Source organism: Erigeron canadensis, chromosome 1, assembly GCF_010389155.1.
Source record: "Erigeron canadensis isolate Cc75 chromosome 1, C_canadensis_v1, whole genome shotgun sequence".
Lineage (NCBI taxonomy): Eukaryota > Viridiplantae > Streptophyta > Magnoliopsida > Asterales > Asteraceae > Erigeron > Erigeron canadensis.
This window is the reverse complement of record NC_057761.1, coordinates 46,134,504-46,156,289: the sequence shown is the minus strand read 5'-3', so window position 1 is coordinate 46,156,289 and position 21,786 is coordinate 46,134,504. Positions and strand designations below refer to the sequence as shown.

At 35.4% G+C, this 21,786-nt stretch overlaps 2 protein-coding genes across 2 annotated transcripts; one reads left to right on the top strand and one right to left on the bottom strand.

Annotated features, from left to right (window-relative positions):
• Positions 1-618: 618 nt before the first annotated feature.
• LOC122601782 lies at positions 619-11,414 on the top strand. The gene is made up of 22 exons (XM_043774522.1): positions 619-808; positions 1,404-2,377; positions 3,469-3,584; positions 3,719-3,927; positions 4,051-4,170; positions 4,280-4,408; positions 4,875-5,000; positions 5,094-5,149; positions 5,251-5,350; positions 5,439-5,556; positions 5,629-5,838; positions 5,925-6,249; positions 6,382-6,584; positions 6,670-6,938; positions 7,311-7,435; positions 7,539-7,773; positions 7,874-8,062; positions 8,497-8,780; positions 8,914-9,121; positions 9,630-9,869; positions 10,365-10,450; positions 10,975-11,414. Exons 2-22 carry the CDS (start codon positions 1,569-1,571, stop codon positions 11,132-11,134), a joined length of 4,317 nt encoding a protein of 1,438 aa, XP_043630457.1. The 5' UTR covers positions 619-808; positions 1,404-1,568; the 3' UTR covers positions 11,135-11,414.
• Positions 11,415-13,061: 1,647 nt separating this feature from the next.
• Positions 13,062-21,309, bottom strand: LOC122597569 (lon protease homolog 2, peroxisomal). The gene is made up of 17 exons (XM_043770148.1): positions 21,099-21,309; positions 20,607-20,719; positions 20,424-20,517; positions 20,136-20,305; positions 19,955-20,046; positions 19,139-19,318; positions 18,950-19,033; positions 18,739-18,866; positions 18,159-18,360; positions 17,874-18,080; positions 17,284-17,414; positions 16,844-17,057; positions 16,137-16,448; positions 15,821-16,015; positions 14,644-14,889; positions 13,968-14,069; positions 13,062-13,413 (listed from the first exon to the last, which is right to left on the bottom strand). The coding sequence occupies exons 1-17, from the start codon at positions 21,203-21,205 to the stop codon at positions 13,330-13,332; spliced, it is 2,661 nt and encodes an 886-aa protein (XP_043626083.1). The 5' UTR covers positions 21,206-21,309; the 3' UTR covers positions 13,062-13,329.
• Positions 21,310-21,786: the final 477 nt, after the last annotated feature.

Below are 21,786 nucleotides of genomic sequence, written 5' to 3'. Positions count from 1 at the left end.
TATATTTAATAGTAATAATAATGGTTTTTTTGTTATAAAAATCTCTTAAAACCTTTTTTATCATTAAAGCAAAAGTTTTTTTCATAGTTATTATGAAAAGGATTTTAGATAACAACTTAACCATTAATTAAAGAATGCTTTAGATAACTCATAATACATTATGAGTATACATTTTCTCATTGATATTGTCTAAATTATTCTGATCATGGTTGTCGTTAGGTAGTTTTTTATTTTTTTTGAAAGGTGAATTTCGCTTGAGAATTTCGTGTCATGATTCGACAACGGGAAGTCTAACATACATTGTTTTAACCGAGTCCGCGTTAGAGAGCTCCTTCGAAGAAGTAGAAAATTTAATATATTAATTTCACTAATAAGAAGCTAAATTATAAAACTCATTTATATACCATCATTGAAAATGTTTACAATCTAAATTTTGGGAAATCAATTATTTTTAAAATTGTAATTGTTATTTTTAAGATTAATATTAATAGTAATAAATAAATAATTTGAGTGGGATTCACTTTCATTCGATCATGAAAAATAAAAAATAGAAAATACAGCTGCCATTTGCCAATTGCTGCCACAGCTTGGACCTCGCTTTACTTTCTTTCACTTCACTCCCTCACTTGTTTATTCCCATAAATCATTTCTTTATTCTCTTCAATTTCAATTCCAATACAAAAAGGACTAACAACTATACATATACATATACATACATATATACAAAGTGGTTTCTTGATTTTTATTTAATATTTGTTTCTTGTTACAAGGAAGCAAGATCACACACCATAAAGTTGATTCCTTTTCAGTAAGTTTATACTGCAATTCATGTTATTTTATTATATTTGGATGTACACCAAGTGTCTGATAAAATGTTTGATGTGGATTTTACTGTGTTAGTTTTTTTTATGTTATACTTGAGTCAATGATGAGTTAATTTTTTGTTCAATTAGTTCATTTCTAAAGATCTTTGGTAGTGGGTATGTTGTTTTTGAAATAAAGTTTTGATCTTTTTTGTGTAAGTATTGTGTTTGTGTAATTGTTGTGTGAACAGTAAATGATATAGTAATATTTATGAATATCATGCATGTATGTAGAACAGTTGGCTGTAAAGATCCAGTAACAGGCCACTTTGTTAATAGAAGTTTAATACAATATAAAAAATGCATGCTTGATTGTGTACTGGATATGCTTTTGATCTCAGTCAAACATATATGTGATCTGTATATGCATAATTTAAATATTGTGACACAACTGGGAAGAAAAATGACTGCTTCTTTGTTTTAAGTTTGAATTATATGGCAGGTGTTTTTCGATGATCAATTATTGAAAACTCCATCTTATTCGATCTGTTGAGAGGATTTTAAGAATTTAAACCTACTGACAGTTGGATTTGATTGCAGGTATATTTGATGTGCGTGGACTGTAAGATAATACGTATACTACTTCGAGAAAATATGTTGGGTATATGGGCTAAGTATATCAAGATTTGACTGGAAGTGAACTGGTCATATCGGAAGATATATGAGACTGTTATACTTTATGTACATAGTGGGACTTTTGTAGGAATGCGTCCTTTGTTAATTCACGGGTACCTATCTTGGTGCATTCTTGCTGGACATATATACGTAATTACGTTTTCTCTGAGTTCGGGTCAATATGAAAGAGATATCACTCTAGAGTATGGAATTACAACTTCAAAATATACAGAAAGATTATTCAATAGTTCTCCACCATTGTCGTATAATGAGATATCTTGTGAACAGCTGGGAGGAGTGGGATCATATGATACTACATGCTTACTGAATTCGAATGTTAATATAAGTTCTGATATTTATGTATTGGCCAGTGGAAATATTGAGATTCTTCCTAGTGTTGTGATTGTTTGCCCCATAGAAGGTTGTGTAATTAGCTTCAATCTCTCTGGGAACATCAAAGTTGGACAAAATTCTGCAATCATTGCTGGTTCGGTCATTTTTTCTGCCGCTAATATGACTATGGAATCTAATTCTGTGATAAACACCACAGCTATGGGTGGAGCACCGCCTTCTCAAACTAGTGGCACTCCGGTAGGGTATGACGGTGCTGGTGGAGGGCATGGTGGCCGAGGGGCCTCCTGTGTTAGGATTAATGATACGAAGTACTGGGGTGGTGATGTGTATGCTTGGTCTACTTTGCCATATCCATGGAGTTATGGGAGCAAGGGTGGTGGGTCGTCAGATGAACATAAGTCTGGGGGGAATGGTGGTGGACGTGTTAAGCTTATTGTGGCAGATGTACTGTATATGAATGGATCTTTGCTAGCGGAAGGAGGGAATGGTGGACTAGATGGTGGTGGTGGATCTGGTGGAAGCATCGTCATACATGCTTCAAAAATGTATGCACTCTTACGATGAGTCGTTTTCCCCCTTCTTTTTCGATGATATTTGTATGTGTATGCATATTGTGTGTGTATGTGTGTTTATGCATAAGTGTATCAAGCATAGGTGCCAATGTTCCATAATTTTCATTTGTCAAGTACTCAAGGTTATGAGGGATTTATCAGTTGCAGTGATTCTAGATTGGAGAATTGTTGTGGTCATTAGAAATTAAATATTCTAATATTTGATGCAAGGATGTACCAATGTCTCTAGTTTTTATTATGTGCTGTTTTAAAAGAAGTATATCTGACCACCTCATCTTAGAATAGTCACAACCTAGATTCTTGATCGCTTTAAATTCACTATTACTAGCCCTAGCCAAATAATGGAACTTTATGCACTATCATACAAATTACTTTTAGGTGTGTTTTTAACAGGCTGAACAGCTATAAGAATATGAGTTTCATGAGCTTTAAAGAGCATCTCTTTCTTTGAATCTTTGATCATAACTTTTCTACTAATCTATAGACGTTTTCTTGTGAGAACATGTAGTGGATTAGCTGATGTTGTGAAAAATATTTGTGAAGTGAACATGGGAGTTATAAAAGCATGAAACACACATATTTAGAAACAAGAATATGGAGTGAGTGAAACTGAAAGATGATAATTTGCAAGTTTTTTTTTACTGATTTTTCTTGATTAACCCTACTGTTACAGCAAAATATTCAACTTAAATGATGCTTGGCATTAACACCTTACACTAGATCCATACAAACACTAATACGACCTGTTGCCTGCTTCCCACTATCCACTTTTGTATTAACATATTGGAATTACTGTTTGAAATGGAGTTCTGCCATGTGATTTTCCATGACAGAATCACAAGCTGCATTGGAACCCTTGTTCCGTGTTGCTACTTGCTAGAAAGAATTGAATCTTTTGGTTCGTTCTGCTTTAAACAAAATTCTGAGCCAGGTCAACCTTTGGCTTACAAGTCTGATAATAATAAAATGTGATTGGCCTATCTTGGAATTCGTTTTCCAGTTGATATGGTGTTCTCGTGTTCAAGCTAGTGTATTTCATTCTCAAATTTCTTCTGTCTGGATAGGAAGGGATTTGGTATGGTAAGTGCATCTGGAGGCAATGGATGGGGTGGAGGTGGTGGAGGCAGAATTTCTCTAGACTGTCACAGCAAACAAGAAGACATAAAAGTCCAAGTCCATGGTATGTCATTATCACACCGTTCTTGCATTCTATAGATGCTATTCCGTATGAGATCAACTATAAAAGACTTACCTATATTCTAAGCTCTTGCTATTATGGGGACCATTTAAGAGTATTTATATATGGTATTACAGGTGGTCAGAGTATTGGTTGTCCAATTAATGGTGGAGCAGCAGGTACTTGTTTTGATGCATACCTACTAAGCTTAAGAGTTGACAACAACAATGTCACCACAGAAACAGAAACTCCTCTACTCGATTTTTCCACTAGCCCTCTCTGGACAAATGTTTATGTTGAAAATGATGCAAAAGTTTTGGTGCCCTTACGTTGGAGCAGAGTTCAGGTTAAGATTTGCTATTTTAGTATGTGTGTTAGACTATAACTATTTCTATATATAATTTAATGTTAAAATGCAACATCCATAAATATAAAGATATAGCATGTGCTTTATAATCTTCTTTTATAGGTGAGAGGCCAGATTAAACTAGCGTGTGGTGGCAGCATTATCTTTGGGCTGTCTGATTATCCAGTGTCTGAGTTTGAGCTTGTTGCAGAAGAACTTCTTATGAGTGATTCAATAATAAAAGTACAAATTAAAACTCTGCTGTTTTCTGATTACATTTTTTAAAATAACTTTGAGTATGTTAAGTGTCCGTCTTCTGTTAATTTGAAATGACCTTTTTCTCTGTCTGAAGGTGTATGGCGCGCTTAGAGCTACTTTCAAAATGGTGCTCATGTGGAATGCCCAAATTGAAGTTGATGGTGGTGGGAGCACACTTTATACCATTTCTGTCCTTGAAGTTCGTAACCTCATTGTTCTGCGGGTATGGTTAATCGGTTTCCTGACACTGTTGTGAACTGAAGACATGCAAATGCTTTTTTCTTGAGGTGGCATAATGGGTTTGGGTAATGGGTTCAGTTCAAAACAGATTGGTTCTGGTTGGCCCACAAACACTTTTGCTTCTTTCTATGATTATTATAACTTATTAGTATATTATAAATGGTTAAAAGCCAGTAATAATAAAACAACAAACTATTTCTTTAAAAGACGGGGGTTAAGAGGTTCTATGCAATCTGGACAAAACTTTGTGCGAGAGTTTCTATCCGTTAGACCCCGTCTTTTTAACTTCGCATTTGACCTATGTTTCCACTAGGAAGTCGTAGGTTTACCCTTTGACGAAATAGAGAGAAATTATAGCCCAATTTGATCTGTTCTCCTACAATTTTGTGAAACATGTCTTCTAGTTTTTTCACAATATAATTTTGTGAATCTGAAATCTGTTCTGGCAGGAAAACTCGAGCATTAACTCAAATACAAACTTGGCTGTTTATGGTCAAGGACTTCTTAGACTGAGTGGTGAGGGTGATGCAATCAGAGCTCAAAGACTATCTCTTTCACTATTTTATAACATAACTGTAAGCTCTTTTCTCCTTTCTCAATATGTTATTTGTTTTCTTTACTTGAGTTTTGATTCGATAGTGTCTTATATAACCATTTACTGTTCACAGATTGGTCCGGGTTCTGTACTTGAAGCTCCTTTAGATGATGATCACAGTAAAACCATGTGAGTATGATCGTGTAATCAATTTGGCTCAAATGTTGGGTTTTTATAAGTTCACAATAGCATGAACTGTATATCAATCAATTTAGTTAACCATATTGCAGTGCAACCAAGAGTCATTGTGAGAATCCGACATGCCCTAGAGATTTGATTTATCCGCCCGATGATTGTCATGTTAATGATACTCTTTCATTTTCACTACAAGTAATAAATACGTAAAACTCTCAAGGATATACATTCCATTTTATTTTCAACCTTTTTTTTGTGTGTGGCTCATTTGAATGATTGGCAGATTTGTCGTGTTGAAGACATAGTTGTGAGTGGAATCATTAAGGGGAGTATCATTCAAATCCACAGGTCAATGAGCGTCACTGTGGACCCAGAAGGCATCATAACTGCTTCTGAATTAGGTATTTTCTTGAAACTTTTGGCGACATTCTTCTCCAACCTCTACGTAATTAAATGCATGCCTATTTTTTCAGGTTGTAGAAATGGTTTTGGTCTGGGAAACTATTCAAATGGAGCTGGTGGTGGTGCTGGTCATGGCGGTAAAGGTGGTACAGGATTGTACCATGGAAGGTTGAGTGAAGGTGGTGGCACGTATGGTAAACCCGATCTTCCTTGTGAGTTAGGAAGTGGAACTCTCGGCCCTAATGAGTCTATTGGACGCGTTGCTGGTGGAGGAATGATTGGTATGTTATTCCTAACATAATTGTGACAGTATCAATATTCAATTATTAGACTGAGACATTTAGTATGTCTGTTCGATTTATGCCAGTGATGGGATCTATTATATGGCCTCTTTCAAAGCTCGAAATTTATGGATCCATGAGGGCGGATGGTCAAAGCTATGGAAAGGCAACCACAACCAGTAATGGTACTCTGATTGGAGGATTAGGTGGTGGTTCTGGTGGAACTATTCTTCTTTTCATACAAGCAATTTCCCTATATCATAAATCTTCTTTATCTGTTGCCGGAGGTCATGGCGTCCCCCTTGGTGGTGGGGGTGGTGGTGGTGGTAGAGTTCATTTCCACTGGTCCAAAATTGGGGCTGGAGATGAATATGTTCCTCTTGCAATGATAAATAGTACCATCAGCACATGGTATGTTACTATGGTTGCTATCTACAGTAATTTGTTACTAATGTCACAATTATTTGATGAAGAATATTGATCACCTCATAAAAATAACTATACTTCTTTGGTTATATGCATTTTATCTTTATAATATCATAGGGGTGGTGAAGGGGATGGAGAGGCTCTTCCTGGAGAAGATGGTACAATTACCGGGAAAAAATGTCCTAAAGGTCTTTATGGTATTTTCTGCGAGGAATGTCCAGTTGGCACTTACAAAGATGTTGAAGGCTCTGATGATGATCTATGCACTCCTTGCTCACTTGAAACACTTCCCAGACGTGCATCCTTTGTTCATGTTCGAGGTAATTACAGAATAACCCTTAAAGAAAACACATGTGTGTGCACGTATATGTTCACATTGATGGACGTTTGGGTGACAATGATCAGGTGGAGTGTCAGAGTCATTTTGTCCATACATATGTAGATCAGAAAAGTACAAGATGCCAAACTGTTATACACCTCTTGAAGAGCTTATATACACATTTGGAGGGCCATGGCCTTTTGCTCTTTTGTTGACATGTGTTGTGACTCTTCTTGGCCTGCTTTTAAGTATGCTCCGGGTCAAGCTTGTCGGTCAAACTTTCTTTTATGACAAAGTTGATTCAGTTGACCACAATAATCACAACCATTTTCCTTCTCTTCTGTCCCTATCTCAGGTATTTTACTAATATCGTTCTCATCTTTACTCTTTCGTACTATTTCTCTATATACTGGGTTTTGTGTGCTAAAGTTAGCAATTTTGGTCTATTACTAATGAATGTGTCAATTCATGTTATATTATATATCTAACAGGTTTAACAGGTAAGATAATAAAGTCTAGCTTAATAGGAAATGGCAAAAGTCACTCAAATTTCTTATAATGTATTTGACACCCTAATTATTTAAAGATAAAAAAATCATAGCCAAAAAGGGTTTGGGTCATTCCAACTGTTCTATTTTGGGACCCAAGTTTATTCATTATAACATGTTATCCAACCCGCCCTTATCACCTCTGATTTTGGTTTATGTGATGTACATTTTTTTTATAGGTGCGGGGAACAAGAGCTGATGAAACTCAGAGCCATGTCTACCGAATGTACTTTATGGGCCCCAATACATTTAGAGAACCCTGGCATCTTCCTTACTCCCCTCCTGATGCAATCATTGATATTGTGTAAGAACACTTAAAGATTTAAAAGTTTTTATCATACATATTAACTCTTTAAGAACCCTGATCTGAAAAGTATATGTGATGTCAATCCCTATTTGACATGCAGATATGAAGATTCCTTTAACAGATTTATTGATGAGGTAAACTCAGTGGCTGCATATGATTGGTGGGAAGGGTCAGTCCACAGTATACTTTCATTGCTTGCTTATCCTTGTGGCTGGTCATGGAAACAGTGGCGTAGAAGATATAAGATCAATCAGCTTCAGGAGTTTGTCAAGTCTGAATACGACCATTCTTGTCTTCGCTCCTGCCGATCAAGAGCTTTATATAAAGGGATGAAGGTTTGAATTCTAGTATATTATATCATGCTAGCTTTTTCCTAATATAAGCTTTAAAAAAATGCTTCTTTATTCTAAAACTTAGCTTTAAATGTTAATACAGGTTGGTGCAACACCTGATTTGGCTGTTGCATATATCGATTTTTTCTTGGGTGGCGATGAGAAGCGATTAGACATGGTAGCAAGTATTCAAAAAAGGTTCCCAATGTGCATAATTTTTGGAGGAGCTGGAAGCTACATGTCGCCATATAATCTTCACAGTGATACCTTGCTCACAAATCTTATCGGACAGGTCTTTTCTTGTGATATATCTTCTGTTAGGTTTCATTAGCTTTGGCAAAATAGGTGGGTTTGGTAATGGTTCTTAATTTTCTGAAGTAACAAATAGTATGCCAAATATGATTTTCAGATGACCCAACAACCAACAGGTTGTGGGTACCTCAATAGTCACAACTGTATTTTAGTATTACATTATAAAATGATTCTATAGGAATTGATATTGGGGGCTTTTCTACATGAAAGATTCACTTTGGGCCTTGGGGTGATGTTTGACCAATTTGACCTGTTTCGTTTTTAGCTATCTGTTATTTTTTTTGTTGAACCTGTTAGAGATAAAACATACCCCGAATTTACCAAATTGCAAGTAAATAGGGTCAAAATTGCTAACGCCAGTATAAAATTGTGGCATACTTATTTTCTGACATGTATACATATGTCATTGGTCAGCATGTCCCTTCATCCGTCTGGAATCGATTGGTAGCTGGTTTGAATGCCCAGTTGAGAACCGTGAGAAGTGGATCAATACGGTCCGCTTTAGTTCCTGTTATTAATTGGATAAAAACTCATGGAAATCCTCAACTTGACTTTCATGGGGTCAAAATTGAGCTCGGATGGTTTCAAGCCACTGCCAGCGGTTTCTATCAGTTGGGTATATTGGTAATTGTAGGCGATGAATCTCTTGACAACCTCCACCACCCTGATTTGATAGAAAATAGTCAGGAATCGCCAAGGTAAATGTATTGCATAAATAGTATATATAATCTTTTGGCCAACTTTATTGCATAAATAGTATATGTAAGTATATAATTTTATTTTTATTATTGAAAGTGTTTACGTTTAACTAATCTATCAGTGTTCATATAGGCATATGGTGGCTGTTTCAGAGAATAGTCCTAAGCAGGTTCAACCGAGTCAATCATATTCAAGTCAAGCATTAAGTCGTAAAAGGGTAACAGGTGGACTTAATGGTGGTGTCATCAATGAAGCATCCTTGAAGTCCTTGGAGTTTCAGAAAGATTATTTCTTTCCATTTTCTTTATTCTTGCACAACACAAGACCTACAGGGCGGCAGGTATGTTACTATGATAATATACTTCTTAGAGGTAGCAAAATGGGCGTGTCAGGAATGTTGGATAATGGGTAATATTGTCTGCTCCTTACTTTTGCTAAAAAGTAAGTATCAGATATCTCTACAAGTTATTATATTATTTCAATATTAATTTGGCAGGGTAATAGACTTTTTTTGCACTCACGAATATGCTTAAACATTCAAAAAAGTTTCATTTGGTTATGCTTTTAAGTTTAACTGGTTTTGATTGCACATCCATGTCATGAGAACAAAAAAAAAAGTCAACATGGTCAAAGTTAGCAACACATTAAGTAGAAGGTTTAATGCATTAGGGAATTACAATTTGGCTACTTTAGACCTTTATAATATAGTTTCTTCTATGCTAAATTTGTAAGTTTATCAGTATGACATGTTGGAGATAAAACATAAACTGACCCATTCTATAAGCGACTTGATATTGCCACTATTACAGTTCATCAATGTCTCTTAAAGTGACGTTCATATATTTCAGGATACATTACAGCTGCTGATATGTATCTTGCTTCTGTCGGATCTATCTGTCACCCTCCTTATATTAGTTGAGTTCTATTGGATCTCTCTTGGGGCATTTCTAGCCGTTTTGCTTATTCTCCCCCTATCTTTGCTTTCTCCATTCCCAGCGGGTTTGAATGCATTATTTAGTAGAGGCCATAGAAGGGCTTCACTTGCTCGAATCTATGCACTGTGGAACGCTACTTCCATTTCAAACATTGTAAGTTTTCATCATGCGATTGAAGATTATGTGGAGGTTGCAAGATGGGTGGTTAGGGTAACATGTCTAAACAGGTCCGGGTTTAAACGCAATATCTGTTAGCGTGGATTAAAAATGGCATCTTCATGCTGGGTTGAACCACAAACGCTTTGTTTCCTGCAATAATCTATTAATAATAATATTAATTTGCTAATGATAATTAATATATAACAATAGTCTTAAGATAAATCCGACTCAGTAAGTAATATGATATTAGAAGGTTGTGTGCTTAAAATATGTAGATATTTGTGAATGACCCATTAGACTAAGTTAACTAATGCCCTTTTAGATGAAATCCTTCTTTTATGTGTTTTATCTAAAACACAACTTTTAAGCTTCTTTTAATACTGACACCTTTGGGCTGTGTGACAAGTCAAACGTATTCATTTGATACTAAAAGGAATTTCGGATAATATGTTTACGTGATTGGATACACTCTCATTGGTCCTTTTGCAGGCTGTGGCATTCACATGTGGCATGATTCATTATGGATTTTTGTCATTCCAGACATACGAAGAGCCAAAAGCATGGGAAAACAGGAGGTAAAGCCTTTAGCCTCTATTGTCTCAACTGGGACTATTGAGTTTGTCTTTATTTTCCAGGATTAAGGCTTCTGTTATGAATTTCTGCATATATGAGATTTGTATGTAGCAATAGGAAATGATTTTCGTGACACCGGTGAACAGGATCTCGTTTGTTTATGTGTTTATACACCTTGCATGCCACAAAAATTGTAAATACTTACAGTTGGCTTCAGTTATCCACTGATGTCAAAATAGATACTGAGATCTTGAGATCACCACTAATTGTTGCAATTAGCATGATCTTTAAGTGGAAAGTTTTTTCGTACTCTTGGGATGAAAGTATCTTTTTTATAGAGGCTTGGGTAACAGTTATCTAATTCTTATGAAGGAATATGTACACAAGGTTGTAAAACTTCTATGCATCTAAAATACACTTCTGGAGACTTTCAAACCATTTTTTTCCCGCCATATTTTAATTTTTCGCCTGCTGTGGGATGCTACATCAAATTCCCATTTGACTGACAAATTTCTTTTGAAACTAGTGAGGATGATTATTGGTGGTTGTTACCAACACTGCTGGTGCTATTCAAGGTGATCCAAGCGCGGTTTGTGGACTGGCACATAGCAAATCTAGAAGTTGAAGATTTTTCTCTTTTTTGTCCTGATCCTGATACCTTTTGGGCGTATGAGACGAGTTTATGAAATACGCGCACACTTTTTGCAGTTGGCTATATAAAGCTTTGACATGACAGCTTCTTGGATGTACATAATGTAGAAAGGTGGTGGTATATTCGTGTACATTTGTTTACTAGTCTTTTAAGTTTTTTGTGAGTAATCTTAGAGAGAGATAGGTTGATGGTATATATAGATTGGAGAGCGAGAAAGAGATTATAAAACCAAAGAATTTTTGGTACACCAGTAGAATTTTTACTCTAAAGGTGACCATTGCAAGATTGAAATTTGAAGTTCTGTTTTCAGCTCACATTTTTCTTCTGATATTGCTTCTCTAGATCCATTGCTCATTTTGTTGTAATTTTCATATGGACCAATATTACCAAACCAGGACCAGAGTAATAATCTGGTTAGGTGGTTGATCTAAAAGATAATTTGGGGTTGGCCTGCAATTTTGTATGATCCATCCAAAGCCTTACTGGAACTGGTCCTGTCATCTAAACTTGAAAATTAGGTGCAACCAAGGCTCATAGATTTGTGTTTTACGTGTCAACACGGCTAAAAAAAATTTGGTGCAACCAAGGCTCGCTACGAATTGCTCTTTGTTATGTAGTGTTACTTTTTAAGTATAAATTCTTCAAGGGACCATCTGTCCATGTTTATAGATCATACATAACCAGAATTATATACTTACCCCATATGGTTGTTGGAAGTAGGGTTGTCAGCAAGCAGAATTGATACCCCTGAACTTGACAGGGTTAAAATCAACTCGAGATTCTTATTTTAAGCTTGATCTAGGCTTGATGGCTCGACGAATTTCATGATGCAAACTTGATTTCAACTTGTACAAGATCATAAAAGGCTCGAAAAGCTTGAGAGTACTATTGAAATAAATAAGGCAATGTTTTAGCTTTACTTGAATTCAACTTGTACAAGATCGTTAAAGGCTCGAAAAACTTGAAACTACTTTCTAAATACATGGGAAGGGAATGTTATAGCTACAACAAAATGTTAGATATATTCCACAATTATGCGATACTAACTTGAACATAATGCTGTAAAAATTCTCCTTTATAGAAATGAATCACAAATTGTGTTTTGTTTATCACCTCCCATATAAAAATGACTTCAAATACGTAAGATAAAAGAAAATAACATAAGTCGAAGTTTGATTCAGACCCTAGATTAACAGCAACAAAGATTATAAACCCATTTTTTATTACAAGTGCCTTCTCCAAATGGTTTTATAAATAAAGATTCATACCAAATACGAAAAGATATACATGCTATATACAAGGCTCAAAACTTGATTAGAACTAGACCTAAACATTTGTAAGCAATAAAAACTCCGAGATTGATTCTTGTACTTGAGTTCAAACTTAAATAGTCTGATATTGTTAACAGACGTTGGATGTCTATATGAATTCAAACAATGTCAAAAAGCTTAAACATAATCGGTTAAGTATGACATATTGACGTTCGTAGGGATCACTGGTACATTGCTATTCCAAATCCAAACTATATTATCAGATGGGAAAAGATAGATGTATAATGCAAAATGATAAACGTACCAAAATATACAAACTTCCCTACTCAAATTACTACGTATATCATGATAGGCTTGTCCTAGGCTCAATTGATACTGACCCCCTTGAGCAATGATATTCAGGAATTATAAATATAATATGGGTACATGACAGCTGGGTTTCTAAGTTGATAAAATCCAAGCATTATTTATATTGGGCTATGAAAATATGATACATATATACACATATCTTGTACAAATTTGGTGCCCCATGAATTGTGGTGCACTGCTTAATTGAGCCGGTGGCACATGCTAACCACCGGGCCTGAGCGTAGCACTTTCAAATTGTCATTATCACAAATGGTCGTGTATTTTACTATATTATTATAATCTTACCGCATCAGATCTCAAACCTAAACCGATACTACTATATTTCGGAAGTGTGCTATATATTATATATATTTGAAAATTACAGATATATACCGAGGACTTGACCACATTAAGACATGTAAACCGAGTAAAAGTACTTGCATGGAACATACAGCGTGTAAAAACACTATAAAATACATACGAGTGGGCAATAAAGAAAGATATACTATCTATATCACCCGTGATCCTCTCGTTTCCATGTTTAGCAGTCAACGATTTCTGCGAGTATGTTGAAAACTTGGAGTATAGATATGTTAGATCATAGATGATGTCAAAGTCTTGAATGTTGTCTCCAGGGGCAACCACCTTCAAAGGCATGTTCCAGTACATCTTCCATTCTCTTGGCCAGTAGTATCTGCAGTAATGAAGCATTGTAAATGTCACCCAATTAGGACCCAGGTGGAAAATTCCACCAATTCACTCATAGATTGGGTTTAACACACCAAACGTCTCTAAAACTGTATTATTATGCATAACCCTTATTTATTTTGTTTCAGCATGCTATATTCTAATATTGATAAAAATTTATTTTCTTCAATCATATTTGACCCAGGTATCAATTATATAAAAAAAATTATTTAGATAAAACAAAACTAATTTGGGGCAACTCTACCCAACATAATGGAAAATATTGCCCACCACCCAACCTGCCGACCAGCCAATATTTCACATCTCTAATTGATCAGTGTACGCGGCAGGTAGGGTTGGGAAGTGGGGGAAGGGGTGGTGGGCTAGTGCCTAATCTGGAAAGCCAACCGAACAGATGAAGCAGGTCAACAGCAAATAGTAATTTAAAAACCATTTGTATAACACAAGTTCTTTTGATTAGACCCAGTGATTGAACAAATATATAAATCTAAAACTATCATACAGGATAATTCATTTCCTTCATTTTAAAAGTAAACTTACCTCCATACTTCCAAGAACAGCTGCAGGTACTTCAACCAAGTCTTTTAAATTTCTCTCTGGCAGGATAACTCTCTTAAGCCCATAACGATGTGCCGCCAAGACCTGCTCAATCGCGTGTTAGAAGATGATAAATAGTCCAACGACATATATTTTGGATTTGATTTAGGAACCAATCATCTGATTATTCAAATTCTGGTTATCTGATTATGTATCAGTTCAAATTCATACCAAACGCAAAATTGATTATCCAAAAGTACAATAAGCCAATAAGGTACTTGCCATTTCATTTAACCTAATTCGAAACTTTCGTTTTCATTCACAAACTCACTTTTATTGAAAGAATTAAAATGTCATATCTGGGTATAGTTGTATATATGTATTAATATTTAAAAATAATAAGAATTTTTCAAACATTGTTAAACATCTGATTGTTACAACTTCGAAAAGCAAAAACAATCCTAATACAATTTTCTACAGCAATTTAAGAATTCAGTATTACATGATCACACTCTCTAACTTTAAGATGTAAAATATATTCCAAGAAAAATGGCTTCAAAATTCAGAAGCACGTCTGAATAAGTCCACAAATCACTTTAGAGACGCACATCCATATACCCCCGAAAAATAAAACTAAAACTGAAGCATAGCAATATATCGGAGAGAAACAAAGACTGACCTTATCCTTGACCCCACCAACAGGTAGAACCAAACCTCGCAAAGTTATCTCTCCGGTCATCGCTGTATCTGATCTTACCCGTTTACGGCTGAAAAGTGAAACCAGTGAAGTAACAAGCGTCACACCAGCTGAAGGTCCATCTTTAGGGACCGCTCCAGCAGGGAAATGTATATGGACATCTCGCCTTTCAAGAAGATTATTTTCTTCTGCAGAAGCCAAGTTAAGCTCTGCTGCCCTAGCTCGTACCTGTGTCCAAACAAATTGCGGAAACATGCTTAATGAAACAAAGCTGAACAAAAACTGTCTCAACCAAAGGGCTTCTAGCCTAGCGGTATTTGAGTAGGCTCAACCACCAAAAGGTTGTCAGTTCAAGCACAGTAATGTGGTGTGTGAATGTTTGACTTTCTAAAAATCAAGTCTCCTCTATTTTAAGTAAATAACTAATACAATTTCTTCTTAAACAACAATTCTTTGATGTATGTCAACCACTATATGAGCAGAATATATTGACAAACAATTTATCAAATATAAGACAAAATCACAGGTGTGCTTCTCCGTTCTCTATTCCATTCTCATAATTTCAACCATGTAACCAACCCTCTAATGGCCCCCACCAACCAAACCCACGGCCAACATGGGAGAGGTGAATAAAATATAGCTAAAAAGACATGGGGACGGAATTTGAACCATCATCTCCACTCTCATGTTGCATTTCCCCCACCACTATGCGACAATAGTATGACCCATTTACTTAAGAATGGTTTGATTCAAGTTATGTATTATACTTCTATTCCTAACATGCCAAATACGTGTAACAAAAAAATTAGCAAAAGGGAACCGATAAAAGTTACCTTAATCTATCAAATGTATAAAGCCTAGAAAATCACTTTATTCAAAATCTACAATAATTGAAGTGATAATAGTATAATACACTTCATTATTTATAATAAACGCAAAACTAACTTGTAAAAGATATTCCAGGAGTTGGAAATAAAAGTATTTTGGGTCAGATCCAACCCATTTTGACTCGTACAGAAATTGACAGTATTGACCCCGCTCAATTAGGATAATCTCTAACAACAAGCAACCTCATCCTTTCTTCATGCCTTAAGTTTATTTAATTATTCATCAAAATAACTTTCAATTATATAAAAAAATTCAGATCAAAAGAAGATACCCAAGTCAATGCTATTTGTGCCGATTCTTTGATAACATCACCCAATTGCCCGGTAAGGTGCAGATCCCCCTTACCCACCATTGATGTAGCCTCAACGAACTGGACTTCTCCACCAAAGGATGTCCAGACTAGCCCTATAGAAACCCCAGGAGTTGACACTCTCTCTGCCATTTCTTTATCATCAAACTTAGGAGGCTGCATTCAATTCAGTAGCATAAAATGAGGAACAAAAGAAAAAGAAGCAAAAAGAGTCCAGTCCCATGCAAACATGTTTATATATATATATATATATATATATATATATTTTTAAGCCTACCCCTAATACTTTTTCTAGCATATCTTCGTCAACAACTAGAGGTGACATAACCCTGAATGAACTTGAACTTGATAGCTCATGATTGTTAACATCCATGGATATGACCTCCATTTCTACATCAGTGCCACCTTCAGCTAGTCTACTCTCCAGCAATGGTGAAGAAATTTGGTGCACATCTTTATTTAGTGGAACCGTATGTTCTCGCTCAGCCACTCTTACTGCTGCTGCACGAGCTAAAGCTGCAAGGTTTCTCTCTAGGTTCCTCACTCCAGCTTCTCTTGTGTACCTTTGAATAATAAGTTTCACCATTGCCTGCCATATATAGAATACAAGATCAGTGTCAATCACGGAGCAAAACAAACTAGATGTGTAACCATCTACTCATGAACATATGGATGCCAACTTCGACTCAATTACTTATGAATAGGTTAATTCAGATAAGTTGTATCATTAATGAGACTAATGAAGAAATATATATAATAAATTTGGACTAGAAGTATTCTGGCTCTGTTTGGGTCAACATTAGCCATTTCAACCCGTACCGAAAGATTAACCATGTTATTTCCTCACCCAACCAACCCATAGCCACCTCCTCCTAAACATTAAGACATTAATGTGCTCAAGTGATCTTAGCATCTTTTTTTTTTCAAACAAATACATGGAAGTGAGAAAAATATTGGGATAAAAAAGATGACTTAAGTTTATACCTCTGGAATTTTGAGGAATTCGGAATTCAAGCCATGCTGATTTAAAACACGCGGGATGAGATGGCGCATTGCTATTTTAAGCTTCTCTTCAGGTGTATATCCAGGAAGTTCAATGACTTCCATCCTGTCCAAGAGTGGTGGAGGGATTGGTTGTGCCCTATTAGCAGTTGCCACGAATATCACTTTTGACAGGTCAAAAGGAACATTCAAATAGCTTTAAGCCACGAATTAAGGAATCAACTACTGAGACAAAAAGGAAGTGACCTTGCAGTCAAATGGCTCCAATCTCAAATTCAAATTGATACGTTTTCTTTCTTACGTTTAAAACTAGTTGTCATAACTCCGTTGCATTTGAGTTTTGAAAGATTACCCTATCCAAAATCTATATTAATCAATGATTTATAGGATGAAAAAGATTGAGCATTTCCTAAGTAGGATACTGATCGTTGAAAGTTTTATTTTGCTCCGGGTCAAGAACCTCCAGTAATGCGGAAGCAGGGTCACCACGGACATCAGATCCTGTTTTATCAATCTCGTCCAACAACATAACCGGATTGCAAACAGCAACTTTCTGAAAGGATAAAATTTCAAATCAACATAATATATAAATTATAACCATTGGTCCACTTTAGATGAAGCTTTAATTGAAGATATGGGAGGTGAAAACTTTGATCTTACACATAAAAAAGTGACAAATAATCTCAAACAAATCATATGCATTGAAAACAGGATTTTATCTAGAGAAGAAGAAGACAATTGGGCCCAAAAGAAACATATAAACCTTGTAAGTCGCTTTACTTTGATAATTAGAATACCAGTAATGTATTAGCGTAGTTTTTATGATTGTAATCTGTAAAATTAAGCTATTACTAAAACAGACAACAAGAAAGTGTGTTGGGTTAATCAAGCTTGGTAGGACCCGCCTGGCCCTCCCTTTATGCTACATCAAGAAGGAATGCATCACACATCATATTGTTCAGAAATCATGAATAAATTGCCAAATTGGTCAATAGTTGAAACTGAACTTCACCTTTAGACCATCAATGAGCCGCCCTGGCATGCTTCCAATGTATGTCCTCCGATGCCCTCTAACATCAGCCTCATCTTTCACACCACCAAGTGAAATCCGCACAAACTTTCTGCCAAGAGCAGCAGCAATAGATGATGCCAAGGATGTTTTCCCAACTCCTGGTGGACCCACAAAGCATAACACCGGACCTCTTGCATCTGGCTTCAGCTGCAATGCAAAAAACAAAATAAAAACATTATTTTGAGCATTCTGCAGCAGATAATTACAAAAGAAGAAGTGAACAACCTTGCGAACAGCTAGATATTCGATTATCCGTTGTTTGACCTTCTCTAAACCATAGTGGTCACTGTCGAGCCGCTCTTTTGCAGCTTTTAGGTCCAACTCTACTTCTTCACTGGTGGTCTGCCATGGCAGATCAGCAAGAAGCTCAAGATAAACACGAGAACTGTTATATCCAGGTTGCTGAGGTTGCATTTTCTTCAGTCTCCTGATAGATTGTTAATAGCAACGATTAGAAGTAAGCACAAACTTGATGTCGAAAGCCAATACTAGGAGGTACTCAGGTAGTCCTTGACACTAGATATAAGCATTAAACAAACTCCGCCTATGGAAGATATTCTGATCTTATATTTCTATATAGACATTGCATAGCAACAATATTAGATGTAAGCATATAGAGGGTGTTTGGATATGTCATATGTGCTTTCAAACTGATCATACGATACTTGATAAATAAATAATCAACTTCAATAAACCGTTTGTAGAAATTAGTATTTGGATGAGCTTCCACTGTCCGAAGTTGTGATAAATTTATAGCAAATTTGATCATTTGAACAATTCGTAGGTAAAGTGACTAAACGCAAACCTTAGTTCTCTCTGTGCATGCTTCCAGACATTTGGAGGCATCCCAGCAGCTTGCATTTTTCTTTCAAGACCAGCTACATCATCATCTTCATCATCATTGTCACCAAGCTCTTCTTTAATAGCCCTCATCTGATAGGGCAAGAAATATACAAATAAGAAAAATAGAAACAGTAAAAGAAAATCCAGCCGATTGATTATACGAAAAAGGAAACCTGCTGACGGAGAAGATACTCCTTTTGTGATTTTGACAGCTGTCCTTCAACCTTTTTGGTTATCTTTTCTGCCACACGTATAGACTGGTACAAGTAAAACCCCGTCACACAACTAGTCACTAAAAAAATCCCAGTAATTAAAACAATAAGTATTCTAGCAAACATCCATCATTTCATCTATCAAGTTACCTGTAAATGCCTGTCAACTAATTCTGTGGCTTTGGAAAGCCTTACTTTGACGTCAACAGAATCTAGCATAGACAGCTGTTCTTCAAAACTAATCTCAAAGCTTGCAACAAAAATGTCTGCCAGTTTGTGCAGAGGGACAGTTTCTAGAAGAATTTTAGTTCTCCCACCAGTTTTTTGTTTCTATGCAAAAGATATCAAACACAAAAGATTAGACCACCCAGTATATCTGGATATTAAGCACATGCTAACTTCCCAGTCAAATTCAGAATTAGTATCCAATGATGGAAAAATACATTAAATTTAAACCATTAGACAGATAGTCAGAGTTAGTAACAGGTATTAAAGGCGGAGCATATCTGAAGAAAGTTATATTTGATAATTTTTTACAAAATTAGTATCTGATGATGGAAAAATACATCCAAAATCAAAAGATTAGACCAGTAATCAGAATTAGAAACAGATATTAAAGGCAAATGTGCATGTAAAACGGAGCATATCTGAAAAAAAAAGTTATATTTGATAACTTGAGTGCTTAACCTACGAATGACTACACCAAATTATGAATTTCATCGGTACTCTTTCTTATACCTATCATAACTGACTTAGTACAAATTTGATCATATACAGCAAATAAGACGGTGTATTGATGAAAAACGTAAAATCAAATATATCAAATTTGGCCAGTGAAATAATGGAAAATATATCACATGCACCCCAAGAGATATATCATTAATCACTATTCTCAATACTGTCAGACATTACTGACTACAATATTACATTGAAAAACATATATGAGATAGCATTAGTCAGTGGTACCTGCTCAAGAACTGAAATAAGCTCCATGGCTGTTACTTTGAATTGACGAGAAAGGGTTATAAAATCTGGGTCTTGTTCAACTCGTTCCATCTCTAACATAGATCAGAACATTAATTGCTCAGTAAGGTGAATGAAGGGCTAAGAAACTTCGTAAAAGGTATAGTGCAGTTGCGAGGTATACCAGCCTTTGTCATATCAAGAGGGGAGATTCTAGCAGTGGAGTAAGCTCCTTTCATATTAAGCTCCTGGACACTAAATCTGCATAAACCTTCAAGAACAACTGTGTACGTAACCCTCCCACTCGGTTTTTCAACTCCTCTCGACAAATGTAATGCACGAGCAGCAACGCCCCTAACATGGAAATTTAACACTACACATCACATCATGAACACGTGATATACATTTTCCAAGTAGATGGTAAATTGGTAACCGTATAGTATTCAAATAGCCATCGTATATCAATATGTACCTTGTATGCCAATGAATAGGTTCTTGTTGACTTTTCCCGTCAAGCTTATGAGAATCCGACACAGTTTTTGAGCTTCTATCTCCCAAATCAGTCCCTGCATCTCAACAAAAATTTAAACTCACATTCCATCGAGTTTACATATTCCTAAAAAAATAAACAAAATATCGTAATCCTCAATCACACCTTGTGTCAACACCGAACCCACCGATAACGTTTCTGCAGCATCTCGAACCGGCAAAATACCAATCAAACCTTTCTCCTCTCTCTGCCATAATTCTTGTTCAACCAATTTTACACTGCAGGAACCACAAAATAACTAGTATTAAGTATCGTCTTACATCTGGTTCACTTCCACGTGGCATCCTCATCATCAAAACCGATGCCACATCACCGGTTTACGGATACATAAAATAGCAATTAATTAAAGCTTGATAATTACAATAACAAATTTTTAAGTATGATACACACTATAGATTTTCCACTCTAGTTGAATACATTTAAAAAATATACAAAATTTTCAATAACTCTGAACGGATTACATATATTACAAATATAACTATTGTTATGTTTTATATATATATAATAACAAATTCAGCTAAAAAAAACTTAAGTTGTGATTATATTGAGAGTAAATTACACAATAAATAATTAGAAATAATTATATAAGAAAGAAACCTGCTAGGTGAAGTGCATCGAATACGAATAATAGCACCAGGCAACAACACTTTGTTTCTAAATGGAAGAATACCAATCCGATTAGGAAGCTCCACCGGTTCCGCCATCAAAATTTTAATTAAATTATCTATCAATCAATTAAATATAAGATAGATGATTGAATGTATATATATTTGATCGATCGAAAAACGTGTGTGTTGGTGTGTCTATTTATAGATATAGATAATAGAGGTTGATGGGAACTAAATAAAAAATGGAAAGAATAAAATTGTGGTATTGTTTAGAGAGAAAGACTTTTATTTTAGTTTTTTTGTTTTCTTTCTAAACTTATATATATAAATAAATTGTTGAAGTTGGAGATGAAGAAGGGTCGTCTTTGGATATACTTCGCGACAGCTTTGTGTTCATATATTTTTTTAACACTTTTGTTAATGACAGTTCTTACTATTAATTAATTTAATGCATTAAAATTTGTATTTTGTCATGTGAAAATTTAAGGACAGTTATTGATATACAAAGTACTACTTATATGCATGTAATAAACTGTTAATGACACCCCTTAGGGCTATCATTATTATTATTTTTTTTTTTCTCAGTTCATTCGTGTATATATACAATGTACAACTAGTGGGTTTGCCCTGCGCTGCGGGACTTCAACTTTCGTATTCATATTGTTTCGTTATGTTAG

What these genes read in the sequence shown, in the direction of transcription:
- LOC122601782 (XM_043774522.1), top strand. Translation starts at nt 1,569, where the DNA reads ATGCGTCCTTTGTTAATTCACGGGTACCTATCTTGGTGCATTCTTGCT. An exon ending in GATGCAATCATTGATATTGT is followed by an intron (nt 7,436 to 7,538) that starts GTAAGAACACTT and finishes TTTGACATGCAG; the next exon opens with ATATGAAGATTCCTTTAACA. An exon ending in AAAGCATGGGAAAACAGGAG is followed by an intron (nt 10,451 to 10,974) that starts GTAAAGCCTTTA and finishes TTTTGAAACTAG; the next exon opens with TGAGGATGATTATTGGTGGT.
- LOC122597569 (XM_043770148.1), bottom strand. Translation starts at nt 21,205, where the DNA reads ATGGCGGAACCGGTGGAGCTTCCTAATCGGATTGGTATTCTTCCATTT. An exon ending in CCTATTCATTGGCATACAAG is followed by an intron (nt 20,306 to 20,423) that starts GTACATATTGAT and finishes TTTCCATGTTAG; the next exon opens with GGGCGTTGCTGCTCGTGCAT. An exon ending in TCTTGATATGACAAAGGCTG is followed by an intron (nt 20,047 to 20,135) that starts GTATACCTCGCA and finishes GATCTATGTTAG; the next exon opens with AGATGGAACGAGTTGAACAA.